Below are 25,240 nucleotides of genomic sequence, written 5' to 3'. Positions count from 1 at the left end.
TTTGCATTTACATACTCCACATTTCACACTATGAGGATGTTTTTAGACATAACACAAATGTTAGTGCAGCACTGTATGCCTCTTTGAGCTATAAAGTGAGGGTGAGAGAGGTTTTTGTGTTTTTTTGAGGAGAGGTTATGTTCAAAACATAGCTGTTAAGATGACCTTCAGTGATACAGTTTGATACTGTATGATTAAGAAAAGGTTTCTCTATTCTTTCTGCATTTCTTTGTTTTCTAATTAAATCCTTTGTTTGAAATTTGCTTTTCCTTTCTTTTCACTGAGGTACACACTGACGTACAGTTATGGCTGGTGAATGAGTTTTGAATAGGGAAGGTTTAATAAAGCAAGTATCTTGAGGTTTCTGCTCTCTTAAATACCATGATAGCAAGTAGTAAGATATCTGCTCTGTCATTGAGAGGAGCAGCACATAACTTTGGATTCTAGATAGATTTTGGGAGAAGATTATTTATTACGTCTGTTGAGATTCTTAGTACCAAGGGGTTTGTGTCAGTTACTGTCTGAAGACTTCAGAGTGAGGTAAACACAAAATAGTATAGAAGAGCTTCTTAACAATGAAATGCTCATATTTACATTTCTTGTTTTTTGGTCTTTACAGGGCTTTGTTTTGATGCCACTAAAAGCTAGATATTAAATTTTAAATAAGGGATTAAATTAATAAGTAATAAGTAGGGGATTTACATAAGGGAGCAGGTGGTGTATGGATACCTAATGGGTTTTGGTGTATAAGTTTGTCAGCGAGTGTACCTGGCCGTCCTTCACAGCAGTACTGATGATTCAAATAAACCTATTTGCATACAGTGTTCTGTTAGGCAGGCTTTTGCCAGTGTCCTGGTTTTTGGGAGATAAGTGAATGAGGAAGGTCAGATTTGATGATGCTTAAAGACTAAAGCTCAGTAAACCATATTCTATACAAGTGTTGTATCTCCCTTTTTTTGAGAAGGGACGCTGATAGTTTCCTTTAACACTTCCAGACACGTTTTGTGGCTAGATGGGCATTCATGTGCTCATAAATCATATTGCTTGTTCTGTCAAAAATATTTTGTGAGTTAATTTAATTCTTGAAGACTACCCCAGATGATGGGATTTGAGCCAGTAGGAACCTGAGTAGAAAGTGCATTGCTGTGAGAGTTGTAAACTCACCAAAAGTTGTCAAGTTGACATCTTACTGACACTGCCCTCTGATGCACTGTCTGATATTGATTTTCTCTTTAATCCCATGATGTGTTTGGACCGTGAATGCTATTGGGTGAAATCTCTTGCTACGAAAGATGTGAGTGTCTGTTCTGGCTTTTGATGTAGTAATATCCATGAACATAATATATGCAGCTTCTAGTGCTTAAAGCATGGCTACATGGATACATAGCAACATGGATGCATGGCAACTTAGCATTAATTTTCAATTAGGTACTTGAGAGCTTAAACTTCAAAGTTTGTGTAGGAGGAAGGAGGAGGATGGTAGTAAAGTGTCCATCAGGGCTTTGAAGTAACATTGTTTGGTAGGTGGGTTTTGATTGTCAAGGTATCAGTGAGCCCATGGGGTCATCTGACATCACAGCTTCAGTGGAAAAAGGTAGACATTTCATACCTGTAGTGGCCCTTTTGGGTACAGTAGTTGCCACACAGTGTGAGCAAGGGAATTTTTTTTTTAAGCTGTTTGTGATATTACCTAATATGCCAATTCAAGTTCAGTTCCCATCTTTTGATGAAGTTTTTTTCAGTTATTGTTACTTACTGATTCTTCTGTAACAGTGCTGAGTCAGGCTTTCCCATTTGTTTTGACATCTAAGGTGATAGTCATCCAAATAACTTGCTCCTTTTGTTTACTCTCCTACCAGAGTTTACTACTTGAAGAAATAAATATAATATGGATATTTTTAATGGAGTCTGTTGTAGTTGTTATGACTAGTGCTTGCTGTTGGTCATTTGGTGTGCATAAGCACAAGGTCCAGAGACCAAGTCCTGTATTTTGAACGTTGCAATGCCTCCCACATAGTCCAGTCAGTAACTAGATGTACAAAAGCTTTTAAAATCACTAGACAGATTCAGCGAATTGGAAGCGACAGACACTATTCAGAAAGGTACTTCAGTGAAATGGAAGGAATTGTAGCATTGCTCTGCGATCTTCAGCAGTTTCAGACTCACTTAATTCAGGCAGGTCAATAAAGTAGATAGGCTATTCAACATCTAAGATTTTGAATATCCTAAATAAGCAGCGCTGCGTTGTTTTGTTGGGTTTTTTGTTGTTGTTGTTGTGTTTTTTTTTTTTTTTGTGGTTTTTTTTTTTTTTTTTTTTTTTTTTTTTTTTTTTTGTTTTTTTTTTCTTTGTTAGGTTCCCTCAGGTTTTTGCCTCTCCTTGTTCCCAATTCAGGCAATTTTTTTGGTAAAATTTTGCTGTAGAAATGTTTTATTCTTTTGAAGTCCAGCTTCTGAGGACTTTTCATAAGCCAGATTTATTTTTAAATTGGCAATTATGAAACATACAGAAGCTTCTATTTTTTATTAATAACTTTAAAATATAAGCTAAAATATGAAAGTCAATTTTAAAAGGTAAACTGATAATTTTAAGTTAAAATGCACCCGCTTTCCAGAGAGGGAAGGAAAGAGAGTAATTACAGTGAAACCTAACATTTGCTTAGTAAAATGATGTGGAAATACTATAAAAAGGAACAAAATGAATGTAAAGGAAAATAAAGAAAAAAATAATATATCAAGACAAATGTATCTAACATATATCCAGATATGTACTCAAAAAATGAAACACTTTCACATGCTGATAGTTAAGGGAGACAATTTAAAATGCAGTCGAGAGTATGGTATCCATCAGCTAAAAAAACACATGGAATGCTTGGTAGTAAATACAAATTGTGATCGCCCCAGCCTGGGGTGGATTTTAGATAAGATGGTAGAAACATGCAGTTGGTGATCTCCACTAAATTATTTTTCTCTCTTGTAATTAAGAAAATAATATAACAGGAACTGAAGTAATTCTTTGCCTCTTTCATAGACAAACTAAGCAATGAAAAAGCTTAAAGATAGACAGCATCTCTTGTTCAGTTTCTAGTCTTCCTTCCCTTCTAAGGTTAGTTTGGAAGGATATGCTTATTTGAGATCTCAGTTTCTTTTCTTAGCAAGTGATCATTCTGGCCATTTACCTTTTCATTTTAAAAAAGTTAATGTAGAACTGTTAAAGATGTAATGAAAATACGGTAAATGGGGAGAAGATAAAAATCTGCTGTGGCAGATCCCACAGCATGTTTATTTCATACCAGATTCATTGGGATTTGAGGCAGTATTATGGCATATCTGGCTTAATAAACTAATTCAACAGTGGAAGTGATTTTTTTTTTTTTTAACTGAAAGAGTCAGACTTAGAGGAAAAAATGTTGAGAGCATGAAGAAATTTTATGGTAAACATAGTGTGGGGGATATTCTGGAAGTCATGTTTGGCTGTAGTGCTTTCTAATGCTGTTGTTTATAGTGTTGGATAGCTTATTGATATATATTGGTGAGTTACTTTGTAATTGTTGCAATGTTACATCTGTAATTGTTGCTTCTGTTCTTGCAGTGGAGAGGCTGATAGAAACAAATAATTTTCAAAAGTGTAAGCGAAATATATTTAGTGAACTGAAGAGAATGCTCTCTATACTTCAGGTTTTTCTTGATGGTGAGCTCTTCTTTTACCCAAACTCCTCCTGTGTGTTGCTGTGCTCTCACAGTCTCAGTACATGCCCTGATGCTCCAAGAGTCAGTGAGTGGGAGAAGTTTCACTGAGCTGGGCTGGGATTTGCTCCTTTGCCTCATTTATGAGCACTCTTCACTGGTTCTGCGTGCATAATACTTTTTCTATTCTGTTGCTTCTGATTAGCTACCCAGTGGGCAAGCACTTATGAATTACTGTGCGTTGGGAGTACGCTTGGTATGTGCACATCTGCTGGGAGCCTTGCCGAGGCACCGGCCACTAGGGTTCAAGTGGAGGACACAGCTGTGTTTCAGTGGAGTAATGCATTCTTCCTTTCAGGGGTTTGGATTATCTTTGGAAATAAGTGAGCATGAAAATCTTAGCTGTGATTTTACCTCTACCTCTGGCTATTTTTCCTGGTGTTCAAAGTGTTTCAAATGAAAAATGAACCGTTCAAAATTCATACACCTAAAGCATTGTATAGGGGAAGATTTTTTTTCTTGCAGCAACGGTTTCTAACAGCTGTCTAGATAAAGAAGTTTATCTTTTATCCTCAGTCCCACAGATTCTACACTTCTTATGGCAGTTAATCTAGTAAGGTTAGAAATAATTTTTTAAAATAGCTTGGTAGTGTACAAATTATGAGAAGAATTGCAGGGTGGGTTTTTGAACTAGGTAAAGCAAAATTTTGATTTGATATATTGTGCTGCCCTAAACTTCCTATTTTAAAAGTGGTAGAACAAAAATTCTTTTAGATTTTGTGGTAGTAGTATTTTTATACAAGCCCCCTGACTTTTTGATGCAAAATTTGGGTAGAGCTTATGCTTGATAATAGGCTCATGCTCCAGAAATAAAGCTTTCAGTAAAATTCCTCTTGAATTTTCTCTACTTGCTGCTTTGGTCTCATTGAAGGTGTCTGTGGCCATGCATGTATAGTTGCTTTGACAGTTACTTCTCAGTGCTTTTAGTGTTCTGAATAGCTGCAAGGTAGTGTTACAAAATGGTAGGTAATCTTTTTCTTCATCCCATCACTGAAGACACAGGTTAATTTCGGTCAGGAAGGATTTTTTTAGCAAGAGCTAATATTCTTCTCAAGCTTTGCTTCTTAACATTGCTTTTTATGATGTGGTCATCACTGCTTTGGGAGCAGCAATATTTGAGTTAACAAATATGTAAATGTTCTCCTAGTTGTAAAAAAGCTTGGCATAGTTATTGTGTCTTCAAAGTCTCTGCCACTTTTTAATATTGGATGCAAACGGTTTCTTGCATTCTCAAAATATTTAGGTGTTCTATTGAAGTGTCATTGACACTTATTATTGTCAGAGTTCACCGTAATTTTATCCTGTGGCTGTTACTCTTGTTCTCATGTAATGCTAATATGAAAAAAACCCTGTAATAACAGGAAGATGCTTTTAATTATTGTATTGGGGCGTTTTTCTTACTTGGAGCTGCTGCATCTCTTGTAGTTTATCCTGTGTAGTATCAGCTTGTTTTAACTACTTGGTATAATAATAAAAACAGATTATACATTGCAGCATAGTACTTACTACATTAGTTTGCTTCTTCATTTGTTGCCAGATTTGGGACTTCAGAAGCAATGTTGGCTGCTATAGGTGCTGGTTGGTGTGGTGTATGTGTAGGTGCACTGTGTTTCTTGATAAAAGCAGTCCATTTTTTTTTTTGTGAGGGAGCTTTCAAATTATGACTTGCTGCTGCAGCCTATTAGCACTTTACTAAATGCACGTGATTCGGCCAGACTTTCCTTCTTGCTGACTGCTTGGTCAGTGGGACCTTGTGTATTAGACTGCTTTGTTGTGGTTAGTGTGTAGGAATTGGAAAGATACTGCTCAGCAGAGCCACAGTGCCATACCTGACCATTGCTATCTTCTGAGCTGCCCTATGGGAGAAGGAAAAAAGAGTGGCATGCTTGACAATAAAACCCTAACAACCCAAAACCCAATAAAACCCCACAAGCAACAACAACAAACCCTAAGAAACCCCGTCCAAACAAAAGGAAACGTGGTTCATGTTAAACCTGTAGTTTTTGTAAATTTGTGAAATAAAATAAATGGTCTAAATAGGGTTGAAATTGTAGCAGAGCCCTTACATATATCTGGCTAGGATGTTCCCAGTTGATTGCTAAAACAGAAATGTCCCATTAATGTGTCTAAGGAAGCATACTTAATGTTCTATTAAGCATGAATAAGTACTGGATTTATTTAGTGGCTGGTTGCTGGAATAGCCATCTAGAAGCTAATTCAAGCACTGCAAAGTCCAGTTCTTACTTGTCATTTTCCTGTAATTAGTGTGTTCATTCTAAAATAAACAAAATTGTGTCACGTGAGAGGAGGATGATGAAAGAAGAAGCAGAAAAGTACTTGTGTCCTGCTGCTGCTTCCAAAAGCTTTAACAGCTTTGTGTGCCAAAAGCTGACCTTTCGGTCTATCCTGTATGCCAAATTAAGCCAGGCAGTACTGCACTGCTCTATTTTCCTTATCTATCTGATCATATTTGTTATAGTCATCTTTCTCTACTTTGAGTATATGCTAAAGCAAAACTTCTGAAGAAGTGTTTTGTTGGCTTTTTTCCATTCTGTTGTTTAGTTGTACATATTAGTTTAGTCTCTGCTTCAGTAGTTGCACTTCTGTTGCATTGCAAAGAAGATCTAGAAAATAAAGAATTCCTTGTAAAATGCAGTTGCCATCTTTGTATACAATTCCTTAGGCAGACTTCTAGAAGGTCACCTAAACTTCTTCAAAATTGAAGTTTCAAAGGGCTCCTCCTTTTGATGACAGCTCAGAATTTTCATGTACTTGATTGAGATCAGATTTTCGTATACAATTTCTGTAATTTTATTGGTCGGTGAAAAATAATAGCAATAAAACCTTGCTGTTTAAAAATACTAACTTGCTATGAAGTACTTGGTAGTTGCTCTTTGAACAGAAATAATAGTTCTTCTCAGTAGTATGTATTAGTAGTATGGCAAGCTCTGGAACCTTCTCAGCTCCATTGATGTTAGTGGAAGCTGACCTCACATTTTTACATTTAAAAAGAAGAGAGTCAGGCTCACACTGCTGGTATCTCCAGGTTCACTTGTTCTTGACATCCTTCTCCTGTGGTGTCTTACCCCCTTGGGTTGATTAAGGTTTAAACAAATTTTAGAAAGGAGTTGTTTAGTTGTTTAGTTACACACTCTGTAGATGTGTCAGCACTCAGATGCTGATAGAGATTAGCATGGAATTTCTTTTAAAAATAGTTAGGGAATTGATTTTTAGTTATGCAGTGGGCGATACTAAGCCATAAGCAGTTTTTTATTTAGTTTTTATAATTCTGAAATACCTTAAGCATTCTTTATAAAACCCAACAGCCAAAAATTTGCTGCTGTCTTAGGTGTTTTACAGTTTGTAGCTTATTTTCTTATGGTATTTTTCTTGTCTTTCTATAGGGCTGAAAGACACACAGGAGTCTTCATGGATATAGTTGATACATTTAACCATTTAATTCCTACTGAACACTTAGATGATGCCCTATTTCTAGAATCCAACCTGGAGAATGAAGTCTGTGAGGATTTTAGTACAAGTCAAAATGTCTTAGAGGATTCGCTGAAGAACATGCTCAGCGATAAGGATCCTATGCTAGGATCTGCAAGTGCCCAGTTCTGTTTGCCTGTTTTGGATAGCAATGACCCCAATTTCCAGATGCCTTGTTCTACAGGTAAATCTTACAATTTTTTAAGATTACAGTTTAAAATACAGTTTCACTCTAGTACCAGCCCTTTTTCATAACTTAGAAATAATAAGTTGGGATTTCTGTTGCCTTGCTGCCCTTTTTCGATGCACTTCATACATGCCTGACATGTAAACTATGTGCAGGTCTTTTTAATTTCATAGTGTAACAACAGCAGGAAGCGTCTTATGTGGATCAGAAATAGCCTAGGCTTTGTCTGTTAATTACTCTCAGTTACTCAAAGTCAGGATTTGTTTCGTGTAGGACTGTACCTGACCACTGAAATCACTGCTTGGCTTAAAAAAAATAGTGTATTTCTGGATTAGCAGTAGGAGCAGGAGAGTTGTACAAATTACTGCTCGGACCTCAGGGTTATTCTGTTAGTGCTAGGCATTCTGGTACTGAGCTGATTCTGGATTCTGGGTGTTTTGTTTTGGTTGGCTTCATGACCCTGGAATGATAATAAAATTATTTTTTAACTGTTTGGAATACCTGATTTAGGAATAATTTAGAACAAGGTTTTAAATAAAAATAATCTCAGAAATTATTGAGAAATTTTAGAAGATTTTTAAAAAAGGAATGATCCAATCTCTAAAATTATTAATATTTATGAAGAGTTGGAATAATTACACTAATTTGATGCAAGAGACAAAAGTATACTCTATTCTTAGTAGAGTTTATTTGACTGGAAGTTTAAAAAAGCTTTTTTTTTTTTTTTTTGCTTCATTACTAAGAAGTGTTGTAGATTAATGCAGTTACACGATTATATCAGTGTTTAATTTTTTTTTGAGTAAGTTTTATGAACTGTTCTGAAAATCTTTATAATTTCTTATATATATTTCACTGTTACTGACAGACTAAATTTTCACCTTCACTACATTAGATGGTATTACAACACGGAAAACTATAAATCAAAGATTATATTGATTAAAGTAATGAAAAAGTGAGCTATCAAACCAAAACAAGATATTTGGTGTTTTTTTCCTGCTTCAGAAGAACATTTTTGAGGCCATCCTTAATGCTTTTGTTTACTCTAGCAATAGTAACTTACTTTGTCTGTAACCTGCCAAACAAAAATTGTGTCCCTCTTAATGTGACCTTATAATGTACCCAACTAAACCAAATTCCATCTCACTTGCAAATTTTGTTATACTACATCCTGTGCGTCCTCCAGTAAACCTGTACTGCATTTAAAATTCTTTAATTAACTCATAGGGTACAGCTGGGTATTTTGGAAGGTACAGAGAAACTTTTAGGTGCTTCCTGGCATGTGTTTCTCCTGAAAGTGATCAGTAACACAATAATTAATACTTAAATAATCACAATTAATTTTAAGGTCCTTAAAAACAAGTGAGCTAACTTGTTTACTTAGGGGCTGCGATTTCATGTTGTCAGAAGGCTAAGGGATTCAAAGCTGATTTGATTTATGCTGAGTTTGTGAATTGAATGTTTTGTTTTTAAATCTGAAAGCACCAATTTCAGTAAAGAAATTAAAATGTGTGATTTGGAATTAATGTAGGTGTCTGAAAGAACATGAAATGTTCTTCTTGTTGATTGTTCTTTGTTGGTCTTGATAAAAACTGTCCTTATTCTGACATGGTAGGACTGCAGTATGTGCTTACAATTTTTTAATTAAGAATAATGTGTATCAGTTTGAAGTACAGTTTCTTTGCTTGTCTTTTTTCCTTGAAAGTTCATATACATGTGACTTACTTGATTTGTCTGACACTGTTGGTGATCTAACGCTGCTGATGTAGTCTCCTGGTAAGAATGTTGTTATTCAAGATGGTAGTACCCTTCATATGAATTAAGCCATGCAAAAGCTATTTTTCCCAGCTTAGGTCAAAGCTTATATGTACACCAACTTCAATTTGTCTAAAAAGTAAAAAAGCATAATTCTCCTGACAAGACTTGCTTTAATATATTCTGTATTTTGCATAATACATGCCTGGATTATTAAATGGTTTAAGAAAAGGAGCAGAGTGCTAATGGAAATTATTTCACAGGACCAGCAAAGGACAGATTTATCATATTTGATGCTTCTTTAATAACTGGAATATATTCTGTTTTGTTAATCTTTTAAAGTGGTGCAGATTTCATGCTTCATCTTACTTGATTGCTGTGAGTAAGCTGAAGAGATAAAGGTAGTAATAGTTAAATTGAGGACTGGTGTTGTACTAAAATGGTAATCAGGTCTTCTAGATAAAATGGAGGAGCAGAAGGCGTGGCTCACTAATACTTCTTTGAAAGCAAATTTGTGCTGAGTTCAGAAGTAGAAAACCTATGCACAAACAAGATACTATCTTTTTATGCCTTCAACTCAGCCGTGTAAGTGTGAAATCTCTTATGTGGACGTCAGTGTGTGTATGAGAAGGGCTTGATTCAGGCCTACTTCTTACCTACATGCCTAGTTTCTCAAGATTGTGATACTTTCTCTGCTTTATTTCAGAGATTATGTATATTTGTTTTCAGAACCTCCTTCTCTCTTGCTTTTAAGTTGGTTTTGAATGTGGGTTTGTTTCCTGTTCTTTTTCTTACTGCTACATGAGCATCAGGTTTTTGGGGGAGTTTTTACTGGCCTGATCCAAAGTTGTTACTCATGAATATGTTTTGCTGAGCTTTAGGGTTTATATTGCACATCATTTATCAATATCTAGGCTTCTTGTTAATACTAAACTCTTTTTATGGTGAGTTATCTGTTAACCTGACTGTATGTGATGGCTACTGGTAGCAATTGATTGTATGTCCTTTAGACAGTTCAAGTGCATGCCTGTAAGAAACACACAGGGACATCTATCCAGAAAACACAGGTTTTGTAAGTTGAATTATAACTACATCTCTTGAGGAGAATAGTAGCATACAGTCATAGAATGATGTGGTTTGCAAAGGGCCTCTAAAAGGTCATCTGGTCCAACCCCTCTGCAACGGACATGTTCAACTAGATCAGGTTGCTCAGAGCCCTGTTCGACCTGACCTTGAAGGTTTCCAGGGATGGGGCGTCTACTGCCTTGCTGGGCAGCTGTTCCAGTGTTTTACCACCCTCATAATAAAAAAAATTCTTCCTTACATCCAGTCTGAAGCTACCCTCTTTTAGTTTAAAACCATTACCGTTGTCCTGTTGCTACAGGCCATACTAAAAAGTCTATTCACATTTTTCTTACAAGCCCCTTTTAAGTATTTAAAAGGCTGCGGTGAGGTGTCCACCTATTCTCCAGGCCAAACAGCCCCAACTCTCCCAGCCCTTTTTCAAAGGATGGGTACTCCGGCGCTCCAGTCATTTTTGTGACCTCCTCTGGACTCACTTCACCAGGTCCATGCCTTTCTTGTACCGAGCGTCTCAGTGAGCAGTGCTGGTGAATGACAAATGGAAGGACTATGACAATGCTTGTTGCCTATCTATTGATAGGCAGACCTATATCAGTACCAGTAAAACAGTCTCATGTTTATCTCTTGGCCTGAATCCAGATTGTGCTGGATTTGGATAGTTTCTTTTGTTAGATGACACTGTTGGTCAGACAAAGACCAGCGGAGACCAAAGACAGAACAGACCAAACTTGCTGAGCTTGCTCTGTAATTGCCACTGAGTAACAGAATGGGGTTATCTTTTTAGCTTTGATTGAATAATTACATATTTAGAGAAGAGAACAAGATTCTTTGTGGGGGATCCTGGTCATGGCTTTGAGCAGAAGTAGACATAACTCTCTATGACTCTCATACCTCTCACAAGCTGTATAGGGTAGAGGTCAAATTATGCTGACATCCATTTAGAATGTTTTTGTGAAGTGTGACTGCTGAACTGTAAAGATCTAGTTAGGTTGCTGGTTTATGGAGCTAGACTGAGGAGAATGCTGGTCTTACGGCACAGTTAAGAAGTTCTGTTATGTCTGTGAATCAAGGTCCAAACTATCCACATCTTATTCACTGCAGCTCATAGGAGCTTAGCAGTTTTGGAGAGCTCTTCCTGTCCTGGAGTAGGTATAAGCAAAAAGACCTCATGTCGATAGTAGAAATTGATATAAATGCTCTCCTTGCCACTTAAAGACAGAATTTGACAAAATGAAACTTCTGAGAAATAAATGAAATCCAAATTCTTGAAGCGATCAGAAACATCCCAAATCACGTTTTAGGTGCCTCTCTGCTTCTTTTCGTCAGTTTGATGAGGTGGCTGTTTTTACAAGCTGTGCATGACCAGTGTAGAAAATTATATTGTGTAGAACAGCTCTTCATCTTAAATGTTTGAGTGGTGTGAGTGGGTGTGGAAGCATGCTTTTGGAGTTGTGTTGATTTTTTTTTTTTTTACTTTGTTGAGCAATTAATTGATAAGAAGTAGAAACTCTGAAGTTTAGAATATGACACAACTCTTTTAAGAGCAACACACTTATTTCGTCTTTGAATGGTACTTTTATTTCAACATTTGAATGGTACCCTAGTGATAGGTTTTCTGTTTTTTTCTGTTCTTGCTGGAAGACATGCTGGAAGTTTATCCACCTGTGAGCATAGCAGGTCATACTGGTTGCATGCCAGTGAGCTAAATGACTTGGCATTTTTACTGAATTGGTAATTTTTAGCTGTCATAAACTGTAGCTTTTCAGGATGTCATTTACTGAAGTAGTTTATTTGTTATAATACAGGGAATGAAATTTTAATTGCATATCACCTGGAGACATTTCTAGATTTCATATTAAAATTGAGCTTTTAACTAATTTAGTTTATGGGTATGTTTATTGAATCAGGTACTTACCATAAATGATGAAGAAGACTGATGCTGTAAAAATGTAGAAAATGTGTTAGGGACATCTTTTTAATTGCCCCTTTTTTCCTGTCCCTCTGGATTGCTGCTGGGAAAGCGTTTCTCTCAAGTGCAGTCTGCTTTTTCTAGTTTTAGCCTGTGTTTTCATGAGTATTGTTAGAAGCAGCGTTACCACTTCTAAAATCATGATCACCTACTGAATCTTTGAAGCCAAACCATTTTTTCTGACTGCAAATACTCTTTTCTTTAGCTGGTCTGATCTCTGGCTGTGGTAGGCATTTCAGGCTCTTTTCACTAAAGCCAAATGTACGTGTATTTTTTTCCTCCTACATATAAAGTAATTTTGAATGTAACTGAGATTCTAAAATTCAGTCTATAGTTGTTTCTCTCAGTTTTCTTACCTTTTTTTGCCTTCCTTCTTCCAAGCTGTCCATATGAACAGCTACACGGTGTTTTATGACCAAGGTAGTAACTTTACTGTAGTGGTATTGGGAAGCTGGAGAATATTTATTTTGTGCCTTTTTGTGTTTGTAGGTGGCAAACTACCTCTATTCCCCAGGTTAGGTCATTCTGAAGTATTTAGTTATTTATGCCTTTGGGTCAGTTTCATGGGTGGAGAGAGGTTGGATCTGTATTAAGAATTGCAAAGCAATTTAGATTAGCTCTCTGATTTGTAAAAACATGAAGACACTCTTCTTAATGAAATTAATTAATTTACATTAATGTGCTTGGTTTGGTGTGGTGTTTTTACTTTGTTGTTAAAATTTGTGTTTTCCTGCTCCTTATTTCTTAAAGAAACACAATTCAGCAGGCTTGTGATGTAGCTCCATCTTTCTAATAAATGGGTATGCAGTCCTCTGTCAAGATATATGCTGTATTAAGTTTATTAATCCTAGTTGATTTTCATATGTCTTTATTCTAAAGACTGTAAATTACCTCTTTACAACATAGACTTTAAGGGACAATAGGAGCAAATGTTTCATTAATATTTCATGTTGCTTACTATGAATCTCTTCTTGCACTAGGCAAGTCAGCCCAAGGTACTTTCAGGCAAATTCTCAGTTCAATGGGTTACGGGCAAACTTTAATAAAAAAGTTGGAGCTTGTTGTTCCCTTATGTAAGTTACGTCATCAGTCACATAATTTCTCTTGAAAATACATCTTGTTCCAGCAGAAAATATTTTTAATCTTGTTTCTTAAACATATGCATCACAAATGTCAATAGGAAGAAGGTTTTTCATAGAAAGTATGCCATCCTCATTTACATTCGTGAGACTTACCGACAAAATATTGCTCTCTATATGTTTTGTTGCTTCACTGGAATTTATTAGCTCTTCTGAAGCTTAGCTTGCTTGGACGTGTTAGTTTCTGCTTTAGACTGAACCTGTTCTTTTCATTGAAGCGTAATGTTGCATCTTGATGTTGTTATTCCCATATAACATAGGAATTTTAAAATGTTCAAATGTTCAGGTTATTTCCATATATGGAATCTCCTGTGAATTTGCACATTCCTGCCATTAGTGTGATTCAGCTGGACATAGCATTTTACAGCAGTGCAAAGCAGGAACACGAGTGATTTTCTGTTTGGTGTGGTTACCTAAGCGAAAGAAATCCAGGGCTAACACCTACAAAAAATAAATTTATTTCTACATTTGATATTAACCTTGGTCAGTGTATCAAAAACCTGAGTATTTCTGTCTTAGTTGTGGCTAAAAGTAATCGAGGAAAGTCTTATGTTAATAACAATAAAGATTTATAAATGTCATCGTTTTTGATGATGTATTTAGGAGTGTTTTCTCCTTACCTCCTCTTCACTGGAAAGTAAGGCTTGTTTTCTTCAGTTTTACATTGTTAAAGAATTAAAAAATGATTATGCTTTTGTTTTAGCATAGGAAAAAACATTGCTTTAAATTTGCAAGTAGATTGTTTTTACTGTATGTTGTTCTATTATAGTATAACATATATAAAAGTGAGTCAGTACTACAGCCCAGCAATTTGAAAATTTAATTACAGTGGAGAAACTCAAAATGGTAAGGTGAAGGTCAGGGGTGCTTTTTCCATTATGAATATGTTAAATGTGACTTGTACTTTTCTTATTTGCAATCTGTTCTGTTATACACTGGTGTACAACTCTTCCTATTCAGATTAGTTTTTTCTTTCTTTATTACTTCTTTTTTTTTTTTCCTATTTTATTTATTCTAATTTTGATACATAGTGCTGAGATAATCTTTAGATATTTGTCTCCAAGATCATATCTTTGTTCTTGCTGATTTTGCTTTAGTTGGTTTACCTTTCCTAGTGTTGTTTATTTATCTCCACTTCTTCATAATTTACTTGCTTTGTCTTCTTTGTGTCTATTGCTGTTCTCTGTCACTTTTTCTCTTCCCAGCAGGGTCTGTGTGGAATGTTCCTCATCAGGGGCCTCATGAGGCTGTCTTTAGTAGCTGAGTTGTAGCTCAGCTGGTTTGCAGTTAGTAAGATTCTGTGCTTCAATTTCTCTGTAAAATTAAAGCTACAGCACAGAGTCTTGTAAGTATGAAAATACTTTAATATTTCAAACTATCAATAATGGACTGAATGTGTCTCTTCTGTTATTAATAAAGGAGGGTGTATAAATTCCTTAACTTGAGCAACAGCATTGTAAGCCCCAAAACTAATGTCAGCCCTTTAATATGCTCCAGAGATGTTTCAGATGCTGTCCTAGTAATTTTTATTTTTCATGTTGTCTTCAATAGCTTTGTAGTTTAGTTCTGCACAGAAGGAACAGAAGCACGTGTGAAAGGAGCCTCTTGTCACAGTCTGTTCCCAAAAGCCAGTTTTGAGTTTTGCAGGAGCACAATGAAAACACAAATACCAAAGTGAGAGCTGCTGGGAGGATATAATCTTTGAGAACATGAGACTGGGCAGCTGAAATTAGAGTGAGGGTCCGTCTCATTCAGGTTTCCATCTTCGACAATGACCGGTGTTAGATACTTGCTGGGAAAATAATGTCTAATAGGGCAGTTACAATCTAATTTTTTTTTGCCAGTGTGTCCCGGATGTAGCTTATAGCAAATAAATGATTAAGGGACACTCTTGAGTGGAGTAAGACCAACTTTTATCAGCCTCATGCACCTTGTATGTGATATCTGTATGTTTGTAAACACACATAGCTGTAAAGGTGGCTCTGTGGATTGGAGAGTGGAAGTGGACAGTAATTTCAACAAACATGTTCCCTTGTAACTGATATGTAAAATGCAGTAACTAAAAGTTATGGTTAAAATAAAATGAATGACCATAAATTGTTAGCGTAAGAAACTCCTGGTTTTCAGGTCCTGGCAGCCATCTGATTACAGAGGTTCAAAATGCTGATTCCCTGGTGCCATGATCAGCCTTCCTTAAGAGCCGATAAAAAACTTTCTAATATTTGAACTTCTAACATGTTGCTTGGTTACTTTATTTTTTAATTTGTCATGGCAGGTGAATGTAGATTGGTAGACTTGGCTATCATCAGTCTTTGGCTTCAGCAGTGTTTTACAGCTTCCAATTTTTCTTATTTTGAAAGTATGCCTATTATTGTAGCACCTTCACAAGGACATTGTTTGTTTTTTTTTTTAAGTTGCAGTAATATCAGACTTGAGAAGGACCAGGAGCTGACAGATTTTCTGAGCTGGTCTAAAAATTCTAACAATTTCTAATTTAACTTCTTGCTTTTTTGACTTTCATGATCAATGTGTTAATTTATATCATTTTTAAGTAGACAATTTTTAGAAATTTTTAGATATGTGTGTCATGTGAGTTTATCTTAAAAATGCTTCAAGGTTGGTGTCTTTAAAAGCAGGCATACTAGATTGTTTGGAGTCTCTGTTATATTTGTTAGACCTTCCTATGTGTTTTGTAAAGTCACTTGGGTGTTTGGCTTGATCTCACAAATTTTGCATCCCATGGGGACCAGGATTCATTAATCACACATAGGATCTTTAAATAGGAGAGGCTACCACTGCAAGAACCAAACTTAGAGCAAGTGAGGAGAATGGCTGGTGTAGTGACCTGACTGCCTCTTAGGAAACCTGTTTTCAGGAGCAGCCTCTGGGATCTTTCTCAGGTTAGTGGAGTTTAGGAGTTCACCAAAGACAATGTTCCCTGTCTCTCCTGGGAGTTTAAGTGCTTCCTGCACTTAAAGCTCTTCCAAAAAGGCATTACAGGTGCAGATACATGATATGGGTGGGGCTGAGAGATTTCAAATGGTATCATGTGAGAAAAACTGTGATTTTTACACTTGGCACTTCTGGATCAGCTCTTTCCGCTGTTCACCTTTCTTCACTTTTTCTTAGGTGGGAAGGGACAGTGAGGGGCAGCTGATCCTCTTAAGACTGGGGACCTTACTGTGACAAAGACCTTCAATAAAAAAGTGACTCCACAAAAAAGCTAGGAGGACTATACAGAAGTTTTAAGCTGTGGGTGATAGCTTCTTCTACACTGAAACTGCCTCACATGGGAATTTTCTGTCCTTCATTTCTTAGTTTTTTCCCTCTTTTGTTTGATTTTAGATGGGAAATTTATTTATTTTTTAATGTCTCTTCCCCTGTCTTGCTCAGCATTATAGCTGCAACGCTTTTTGATCATTATAAGTTTTGAGCTCTTTCTTGTTTGTTTGTTTTTTCCAGTTATTGGTCTTGATGATACTATGGATGAAGAAGGAGTTAAAGAGAGTGGTAATGACACCATTGATGACGATGAGCTTGCTTTGCCTAATAGGAGTTTGAGAAGCCGTGCTGAAGAAGCATCAGTCGCATCACAGAGGAAATCACCACGTTTAATGGCGCAAGGTGACCATAGATTGTGTTTGCACATTTGAAGTAAATCCAATCTTTAAAATCCCACCCCCAATATTTATGAATTTAACTTGGTTCTGTGAATTCCAAGATAGAAGCTTCCTTTTTCATACACTGCAGCTGGAAGCTGGCATCCATTGGGTATGAGTTAATTAGAATTCCTCTTTAATAAATATTTAGTGTCTCCCTTATGGCTTCCTAAGTTTTGTGATTTTTGATCCTTTTACCTAGATAAAATTAATAATGTGGTTCTTCACCAACAAAAGCATGATGGAGTTGCAAAACAACATTGGAATATTAGGTTAGCATGTCTCTATTTCCAGTTAAAGTTTTGATTCTGTTTTTATTTGCATATTCTCTTTTTATTTTGAATTGGGTTATATTAATTGCAGTCAGAAAGTGTAATCAAAATATCTCAAGATACTTAATATTTTATTAAAATATTTAAATTCTTTGTGTTAGATAATTTATTATAGTTACGGATTTTTTAACTTGTTGAACTGGAGTTATTTACTGCTCTGCCTTTTTCCCCTATAGAGGAGGTTGAGTTAAAAAGATAAAATTACTTAATATGGAGATCAGAATTTGCATAAGAGCCTGTGGTACAAAGCTGGTGATTATGCTGTTTAGAAAGGCACTGGAATGGTTGTTTAGAAAATATAAAAGTGGTCATCAGGTGAGAATGAGGCTGGATCTCAGATTTATAGACTGTTCCCTAAAAGATTTTTAAACTTCAGTTATATTTCTAATCACCGTATAGCTTGTGAAATTTTTGTTTGATGTAGAAGAGGCTGAGAGGTAGAAAAGTAGACTTAGTTTTGATTGTCTTTCCATCATCACTTGTGTTCTGTATGTACTACTTAGAAATTCCATAGCCTTTAGAATAATGGGATTTTACATCCAAATCATGTCAGTGTAAAATTGAAATTCAAGTAATTTGGTTTTGGGGAGGTTTTTAAGCTTAGTAAACAACTAAGTTTTAAGTTCTCTCTGTATCCAGTAAGCTAAATTGGGGTAAGCCACTTTTATTCTAGGTAAATCTTGTATTTGCACAAAGAAGGAAGCAGAATAGCTAAGAGGTTCTTTTTCCCTTCCTAGAACCAGTACGGAGTCTGCGGCAGAGCACGCTAGCCAAGCGTTCAAATGTTGCTCCTCCTCTCAATACCAAGAAATCGTCTGTTAAAACTGGATCTGCTCCAAAAAATGGACAGAAACAAGAGAGAAGTCCAGTTAAAGAGACTGATGTTGCTGCACGCTTGAAAACAGAGCAGCCTAGGGAGGTGAGGCGTAGTACAAGACGATCAGGTCAGGTGGAAGGAACAGCAGCAGCAGTAACAGCATCCCAGAGTAATACAAAATGTCTTCCTGGTCCTGAAGATGTGAAAGAAATAAAGTCTGAAACCTCTGAGCAGACAAAAGTTGAAGAAACATCCCGAGAGTTAAGTTGTGCAAATTTAACAGAATCCCCTTCTCCTTCTCCTGGGGAAACAAAGAAAGTAGTCGATGTTGCAATGGAAACTGACTCTGGGAGTGCTGAGTTAGTTTGTTCAGTATCTGCAGATACTGAAATGATTCCAGTTGAAAATGAAACAAGTGATGTGACTGATTCAATGGACTTGAAAAATTCTTCAGAAGATGATAAAGCAGAGGAATCAGAGAAGAAAGCAGAAGAACATAATCAAATTGAAGTAACTGGAAAAGATAATGATCCACCTAGTGTTTGCATTAATACAGATGACGTTTGTGAGAGCTTTTCAGATTTGTCCAGCTCTGTGAAAGAGGGGGTTGATTGCAGTTCAGGTTCCCACAGTGTGGAAGTTCTTGATGAAAATACATCATCAGTAAAAGAATGCGTAACAGAAGCTGGAGATGATAAGGGGATGGAGAAAACTGAAACTCCATCTGAGAAACTATCGGACAGTACAGACTGTGATAATAAAGACTTGAAAAGTAAAGAGTTTTCTTCTGCTGACCCAGGAAATAGCATTTTAGAATGCACTGTTGTTGACCAGTCAAGCCAAAATGTACAGCAGCAGATCAGCAGTACTAAAGTAGAAGACTCAGAGGCATCAAAATTTGAGGGAGATGAGAAACAAATTCTTATTTCAACAAAATGTGAAAAAGACATTAGGCCCCGGCACAGTAAGTCTGTAGTACAGAATAAACAAAATCTGACTGCAGGTACTCAGCAGAAATCAGGTACAGTGCAACAAGAAATGACACGGTCAAGAACAAGAGCTGGTATTGCTGTTTTGGGCCTTCACAGTCCCTCTTCAGCAAGTCTGAAGCGAAATGTGGATGAGCAAGAGAGTCATCAGCATCCAAATAACCCAGTTAAAATTAGGAAGAAACAATCTGATCCAGGTTTGAAAGCAAAGAGTAGTGTTTCAGGGGTGACTGTTAAAAAGCAGACCAACACAAAGCTGAAGAAAATACCCCGAGTCCAGGCTTCTGGGCAAGCCCAGAGGTCATCAGTTCAAAAAGCAAGTGAGAAATCTCCTACTCATCAAAGCTCCTCTAAAGATACCCACCACTCTGTGCATTCGTTGTCAGGCCATGTTTCACATCCTGGTCAGAAGCAAGCCAGCAAACACCAACTTGCAACTGGGCTAAAAGCAAATAGCTCCACAAAGGAAGAGGCAGAGAGTAAAGATCCCTCTATTGTAGAACATCTGAAGGAGGATGATAAAGAAAAAAAGTCAAAAAGAAATGATAAGAATCTCCAACCTCGCCAGAGAAGAAGTAGCAAAAGTCTTTCACTTGATGAACCTCCCTTGTTCATTCCAGATAACATTTCAACTGTTAAAAGAGAAGGCTTGGAACATACTTCTGCTAGTGAAAGCAAACATATTTGGGTGCCCAGCAAGCAGTGTGGCTTTTGCAAAAAGCCACATGGCAACAGGTGTGTGTGGCAGTGTGTATTAGTAATTTATTACTGGTCTTGCAAGATAATTTTTTTCCTTCCACCAAATGTTCCACGCTTCTCGTGCCAAAACTAAGTCCTAGTCATGCAATACAAGTCTGTGTGTCATACAGTCAGTTAGTTTCCTTTGCACTCATACACTTTTGGTCATTTAAACAGAGCATTAGAAACTAGTTTGGCCCAAAAGTTTGAATAGAAATGTTTTATTATATGAGTACATATTTTGATGAATGTATAATTCTTCTATGCTATTCAGTTATGCACTTTAAATTTGACTTCTTTTTCATAGAAAAGAAGATATCTGTGTTCCAGGTGGTCATTTCTTTCTTTCCAGAGACCTCTTAAGTGGAAGGATCACTGTTAACCAGAAAAATCAATTCGTTGTTTGCATGTGACTTTTATCTGGTACAGGTCCAGTTCTAATAGTTGAGATACAGAGGCTTTTTTCACTTTGAGTAATCATTGCAGTGAGGTTTCATGTAACAGTAATTAATTAGTTGGCAGGGAGGAGAGGAAGAAGAACATGAAAAAAAACCCATAGAACTTATATGTAGGCATATCTAAAATTGCCTTTAAACTTAATAATGAGGTTGCATCTGAAGTTGATAATATCCCTCTGTGGCAAAACTTATCTACACAGTAAGTTTTGGATTTCACTAATGATCTGTCAGTCTGAGAATAAGTATTCCTTTATTATACTTACTGTGTTTTAGTACTGAAGTATTTTTTGTTGCTGTTCTGTTTGCCTACTTTTTTATTTTTTAATGTCAACTTGAAGATATTTGTGATTATGTGAAAGTTTTACTAGTAGTTTTTAGTGGCCATGCTTTAGAACTCCATACATCAGAGTGAAACATGGAACAATTACCTTTGACACCTGAGGGGTTTTTTTTGCATTTGTTTGTATTTAAGAAGCCCTTCTGAGCTTTATTGACTTATTGTATCATATTTGAAAAACAAATACATGAACATTTACTGTACAGCTACAGTAGCTGCATCATTGTGGCCTACTGAAAGCATTAATAAGAAGTTTGCTCTGCCTGGTTGCTGAGGATTACCTGATTGAAGGGGTGCTCAAATTTAATTCCATGTGGGTTTTTTGTTGGTTGTTTTTTTTTTGTTTTGTTTTGGTTTTTTTAATCCTTTTGTTTTTAAGACTCTTATCATTTGTGTCTTTGTAATTGTGTTTAATTTTAAGCAGGTTGCATTTCCTTAGATTTTGTCATCTTAGCTATTACCAGGACAGTAGAACAGAGGAGCCTGTATTTCAGTGGATTACATCCCAAAAGGCTGTGTTCTGGTTACAAAAATGCTTCTGTAGATATTTTAAAAGCAAAATGTGATATTTGGAATTTAAACTTCTTGATAGATGTAAAAAATGCAGCTTTGACTTGAACTTATCCTCTATTCTTTTTATTTTTGCTAACATTTTAAGCATTCTGTGGTTTTGGGGTTTTTTTTTTTTAATGTCAGAGTTCAGAAAGTCTTGATTTTTATTACTAAATTGATCTAATCAGTGTGGGAAGATGTGGCAGTGACTCAGTTAAATCTACTTAGTTTAGTTTATAAAGTCAAAGTAGCATTACAGAAGATGTAGGGGTACACAGCGATATAGAATTAAGTTCAACAAACCAATTTTACATTGCCAGTTCTTACTGCTGCCAGAAGAATAATAGTGTTTGAATCACCAGCTGAGGTTGGATTGAGACAGCCCATGAGTTGCCACTCATGGTAATTATGGGTATCATCAGTTTTGTAATGTCAGTCTTCAGTGTTTTCTGGGTTTTTGTGTTGGAATTGCGTGTCCGCATGGCAAAACTGTTGATACAACCGGTGCTTTCAGTAGAAGATAATCAAATTTGCTAAAGGTACAGAAAGATTCTTAGCACATAAACACAGAATTTTTGTATTGAGAATGTGACTGAGACACAGTAGTGGAATAAGGAAGCTTGCAGTGTAGAGCTTCATGCCTAATAACAGAAGATTTAAGACTGTCAGTGGATGACTTCTTGTCATTACTATTGTAAGTAATAAAGTTTTAATTTGTTCAGATTACTTTACTTTGTAGTTTCCTGCTACAAATAACTTAAACCTTGCAGATTCACTTGCTATCATTAAGATACAAGAGGAAGCAAAATTTGTATCTCCGGTGCCTTGGCATTTTGTCCTGATTTAATTATTAGTGCAAGAAAAATAAAACACTTCTAGTACAGTGCAAAAGACAAGTGTAAGATGATGAATTTGAATTCTTTCTCTTGGAAATCAGTGAAAACTCAACATTTACTCTAATGAAAAGATTTTAATTTGTTTGGACTACTTTTCAAGGAATTTTTGTTTCCCTTTTGAAACCACCTAATGCTGCCAAATGACTGTATGTTCAAGAAATGTCAGAGGTAGGACTAAGATCTGAAACAACATTTGTGTTTCTGTCTTGTTCTGTGGTTATTTCAATTTGGGAAATTTTATTCAATGCCGTGGTCCAAATTGCTTGTATGAAAAGAAGTTAAACTGAAGCTGCAGCCCCAAACTGGGATATAGTTTGCCAAGAGCTTTGCAGGATGTCATGTTAAAGTAACATATTTAAAATTCAGGATGCAGAATAGTAGTCACATGAATCTTGTGTATTCCCAGTAATAAATGTAAAGCCGCTGACTTGTTACTGTAATGCCAAGCTTGGAGAATTGATTCAGGTTGAAGATAACATGTAGAAATCATGGCATCAGTTTTCTTTGTGTACAAAATTCCCAAAGGGTGATGCTTACATAGGCCTTACACAGACCTGGAGTAATTTTACTCTGCCTGCTGGAATAACAGTAGAAGGATGGTACTTCATTATCATTTTGTTTCAGATCATCATGTGACAAATGGAATGAATTTATATCTTTAGGAGTACATGCAGCAATTTGCTGGCCCCATGCAAACTGGAAGTATGCATACCTTGTACTGTAGATACAGTGAGTTTGTCTGGGAAAAGAGGAATTCTGTTTTATAAACATGAGATTTGCATGATCAAAAAGGTTTACAAGTTAACATCTTGCTTTGTAAGAGGCAGTGCTTGCTTGCTTTCTGTTAATAGATCATCTTTGTTTGGCACCTGACATTTGAACGACTTCGTTCTCTCTTTTGCATTTGAAGTTTATAAGCTGTAACCATCATAGCTGTTTTATATAAATATTTTCATTACTCAGAGAGTGGGTTGTCAGTGATTGGCTTTTGGACTCTCTCAGCCTGTTGGTTTGATGTATTGTGATGTATCTTTGCTACATAACTAAAAAGAATTGCTCTTTCATATGGAAACTAAGCCTTGTGTTTCTGCACAACTCAGATGACAATTTACTTTTTGTAATTTTTAGCACATTTCAAAGGGTATTTTTTCAGTGCAAGATTTGAATTGTTGTTACTCATAGTATTATTTTCAGCATGTTGGTGTTGCCTAATAACATAAATCATTTGCAAAAATTTTCATTTATCTATAGATGAAAAGTGTGTATGTGTATGGATATGCATATCACACTGAAAAATGTTAGACTGAAGTTATTTCTCAAATTCCTAATGAATCCATGTGATGCTGAAAATACTAAGCTTTGTCACAAACAGTAGTTACTTTTCCAGAATACAGATTAAAGGTTGCTAAAGATAGTTGAATTTTAAAAATAATACGTAATTTCTTGGCATAGTGCTAAATGAAGATGGTAGCTCTGCAGACATTGAGAAGTCTACTAATGTAAAATTTTTCTGGTTTTTACTGTAGATGTTCACATTTTCTGGAGGCTAAAGGGCTGAACAAGTTCCTTGTTTGTACAAATAGACAAAATCTAACAGACATTTTTCAGATTGTCTCCCTTGTCTGTATGTGTCTTCTTTAACAAGTTTGATCAAGTTTGGATGAATAGTAGATGACTTGAGATACAAACTTGCTCTGTAATAATGCTTTCTAGAAGATTTGCTTAGGAATAGAGTAACTAATTTGGTGACTTCGTCTTGAGTGGTTGAGAAAGGAGCTTAAGGCTCCAAATTTATAGCCATCCTTGAATTACACATGCATATTTTTTTTAGGGTGGTGATGTCTGGCATCGGTGGATAGCATACAACAAAGAATGTGTTGTGAGAGCATTCTTCACAAGGAACTGTAATTAGAATAATGATGGTGCCTGAGTTGTAGTAAACGTTCATTATATAGTATGAGTATGTTAAGTAGCAGATTATGCAACATGTCATCAGTTTACAGTAATGCATGATGTTTTTAAATTTTCTGCCTCTGTACTGCTTTCTTGCTCTTTGAAAAGCCTTGCAACATTAAAAGCTATCGTTCTTTTCCACCCACAGGAGTAGAAAAACTGAATGACAGTATAAACAAACCAACATTTTAATGTATAATTAGCAAATGGAAGGACTCCACTGTGATTTTTATTTATGGTTACATAATTGTATTTGTAGATTTTATACAGATTATGTTACTATGCTGCAGTATTGGCAGGATTATTATTAATACCAGTGGCATTAAGGACTCAAGCAAATGGATACCATAAGTTGTCTAAAGTAGTTTTGCAAAAGATGAGCATAAATACAAAGTGCATATAAATGCAGTTTATAAAGCATATGATGCTTATCCTGCAACATGCGACGTGTGTAGAATTTACTGGTAATGGAGCTTCCTTTAATAATTTTTATATATATATATATGTGCATACATATACATAATTTTTAGTGCAGATTTGCAATTAATATTAGGAAATGTACTCATTTTTTTTCAGGGTCTTGGGGAAGTTTAGTTGTTTTGGCTTTGCTGTTTGGCATGTTTCATGAATTCATCTTTGATTCAAAAAGCATAGGGTTGTTTGTCTTCCTGCCACTTTCTTTTTGGAGAGGTTCCTGTAATATGAATAACAAAGAAAATTATGCCTTTCAGAAAGAGAAGAAACTATGACATAAAATATGGGTTATTGAAATTTAGTACGTAGGCAATAAGTTTGCAGTGTCTTTTCTGTATGCTGCAAGTTCCTTGTTAAAGGGATCAGCTGATAGTGATTGAGATAGGTTTACTTCTAGAAGATCAGAGCTTGAAAAATCATGTCACTTGTGTTAGACTTTGTCTAACAAGGAAACAAATGGAACTGCTCATGTCTCTGTGCACATACAAAGCAGTGTCGATTTTTTTTGCACTGACCATATTTCATTTGAGCTTTGTATCAAGCCATACTGATGTGGAACATACATTCTGCTAAAGGTGCCATGCTGTGAATATCTTGTCCATGCTTTAACATTGGCTGGAGTGTAGTGTCAGTACAGCAGAGAAGCAATTGAAGTGTTAATGCGAGTTTACA

General features: G+C 36.0%; 1 protein-coding gene across 4 annotated transcripts in view; it reads left to right on the top strand.

The window, feature by feature from the left end:
* The window catches only part of PHF3 (PHD finger protein 3), a 50,231-nt gene that overhangs the window by 2,620 nt on the left and 22,371 nt on the right, over window positions 1–25,240 (top strand). Inside the window, exons 1-4 of one of the 4 annotated variants that reach the window (XM_040057906.1) lie at window positions 7,314–7,417; window positions 16,147–16,263; window positions 16,826–16,987; window positions 18,092–19,895. In XM_040057906.1, the coding sequence (XP_039913840.1) occupies window positions 16,846–16,987; window positions 18,092–19,895 (1,946 nt within the window). In that variant the 5' untranslated portion in view covers window positions 7,314–7,417; window positions 16,147–16,263; window positions 16,826–16,845. Of the gene's footprint in view, window positions 1–7,148; window positions 7,418–16,146; window positions 16,264–16,825; window positions 16,988–18,091; window positions 19,896–25,240 lie in introns of those variants that run through there. The other 3 variants (XM_040057904.1, XM_058419661.1, XM_040057905.1) reach the window with 3 other exon arrangements.

The sequence above is a fragment of the Hirundo rustica genome, chromosome 3 (genome assembly GCF_015227805.2).
Source record: "Hirundo rustica isolate bHirRus1 chromosome 3, bHirRus1.pri.v3, whole genome shotgun sequence".
NCBI classification, from domain to species: domain Eukaryota; kingdom Metazoa; phylum Chordata; class Aves; order Passeriformes; family Hirundinidae; genus Hirundo; species Hirundo rustica.
Note: the sequence above shows the minus strand (reverse complement) of the source record. Positions and strands in the feature narration are given on the sequence as shown.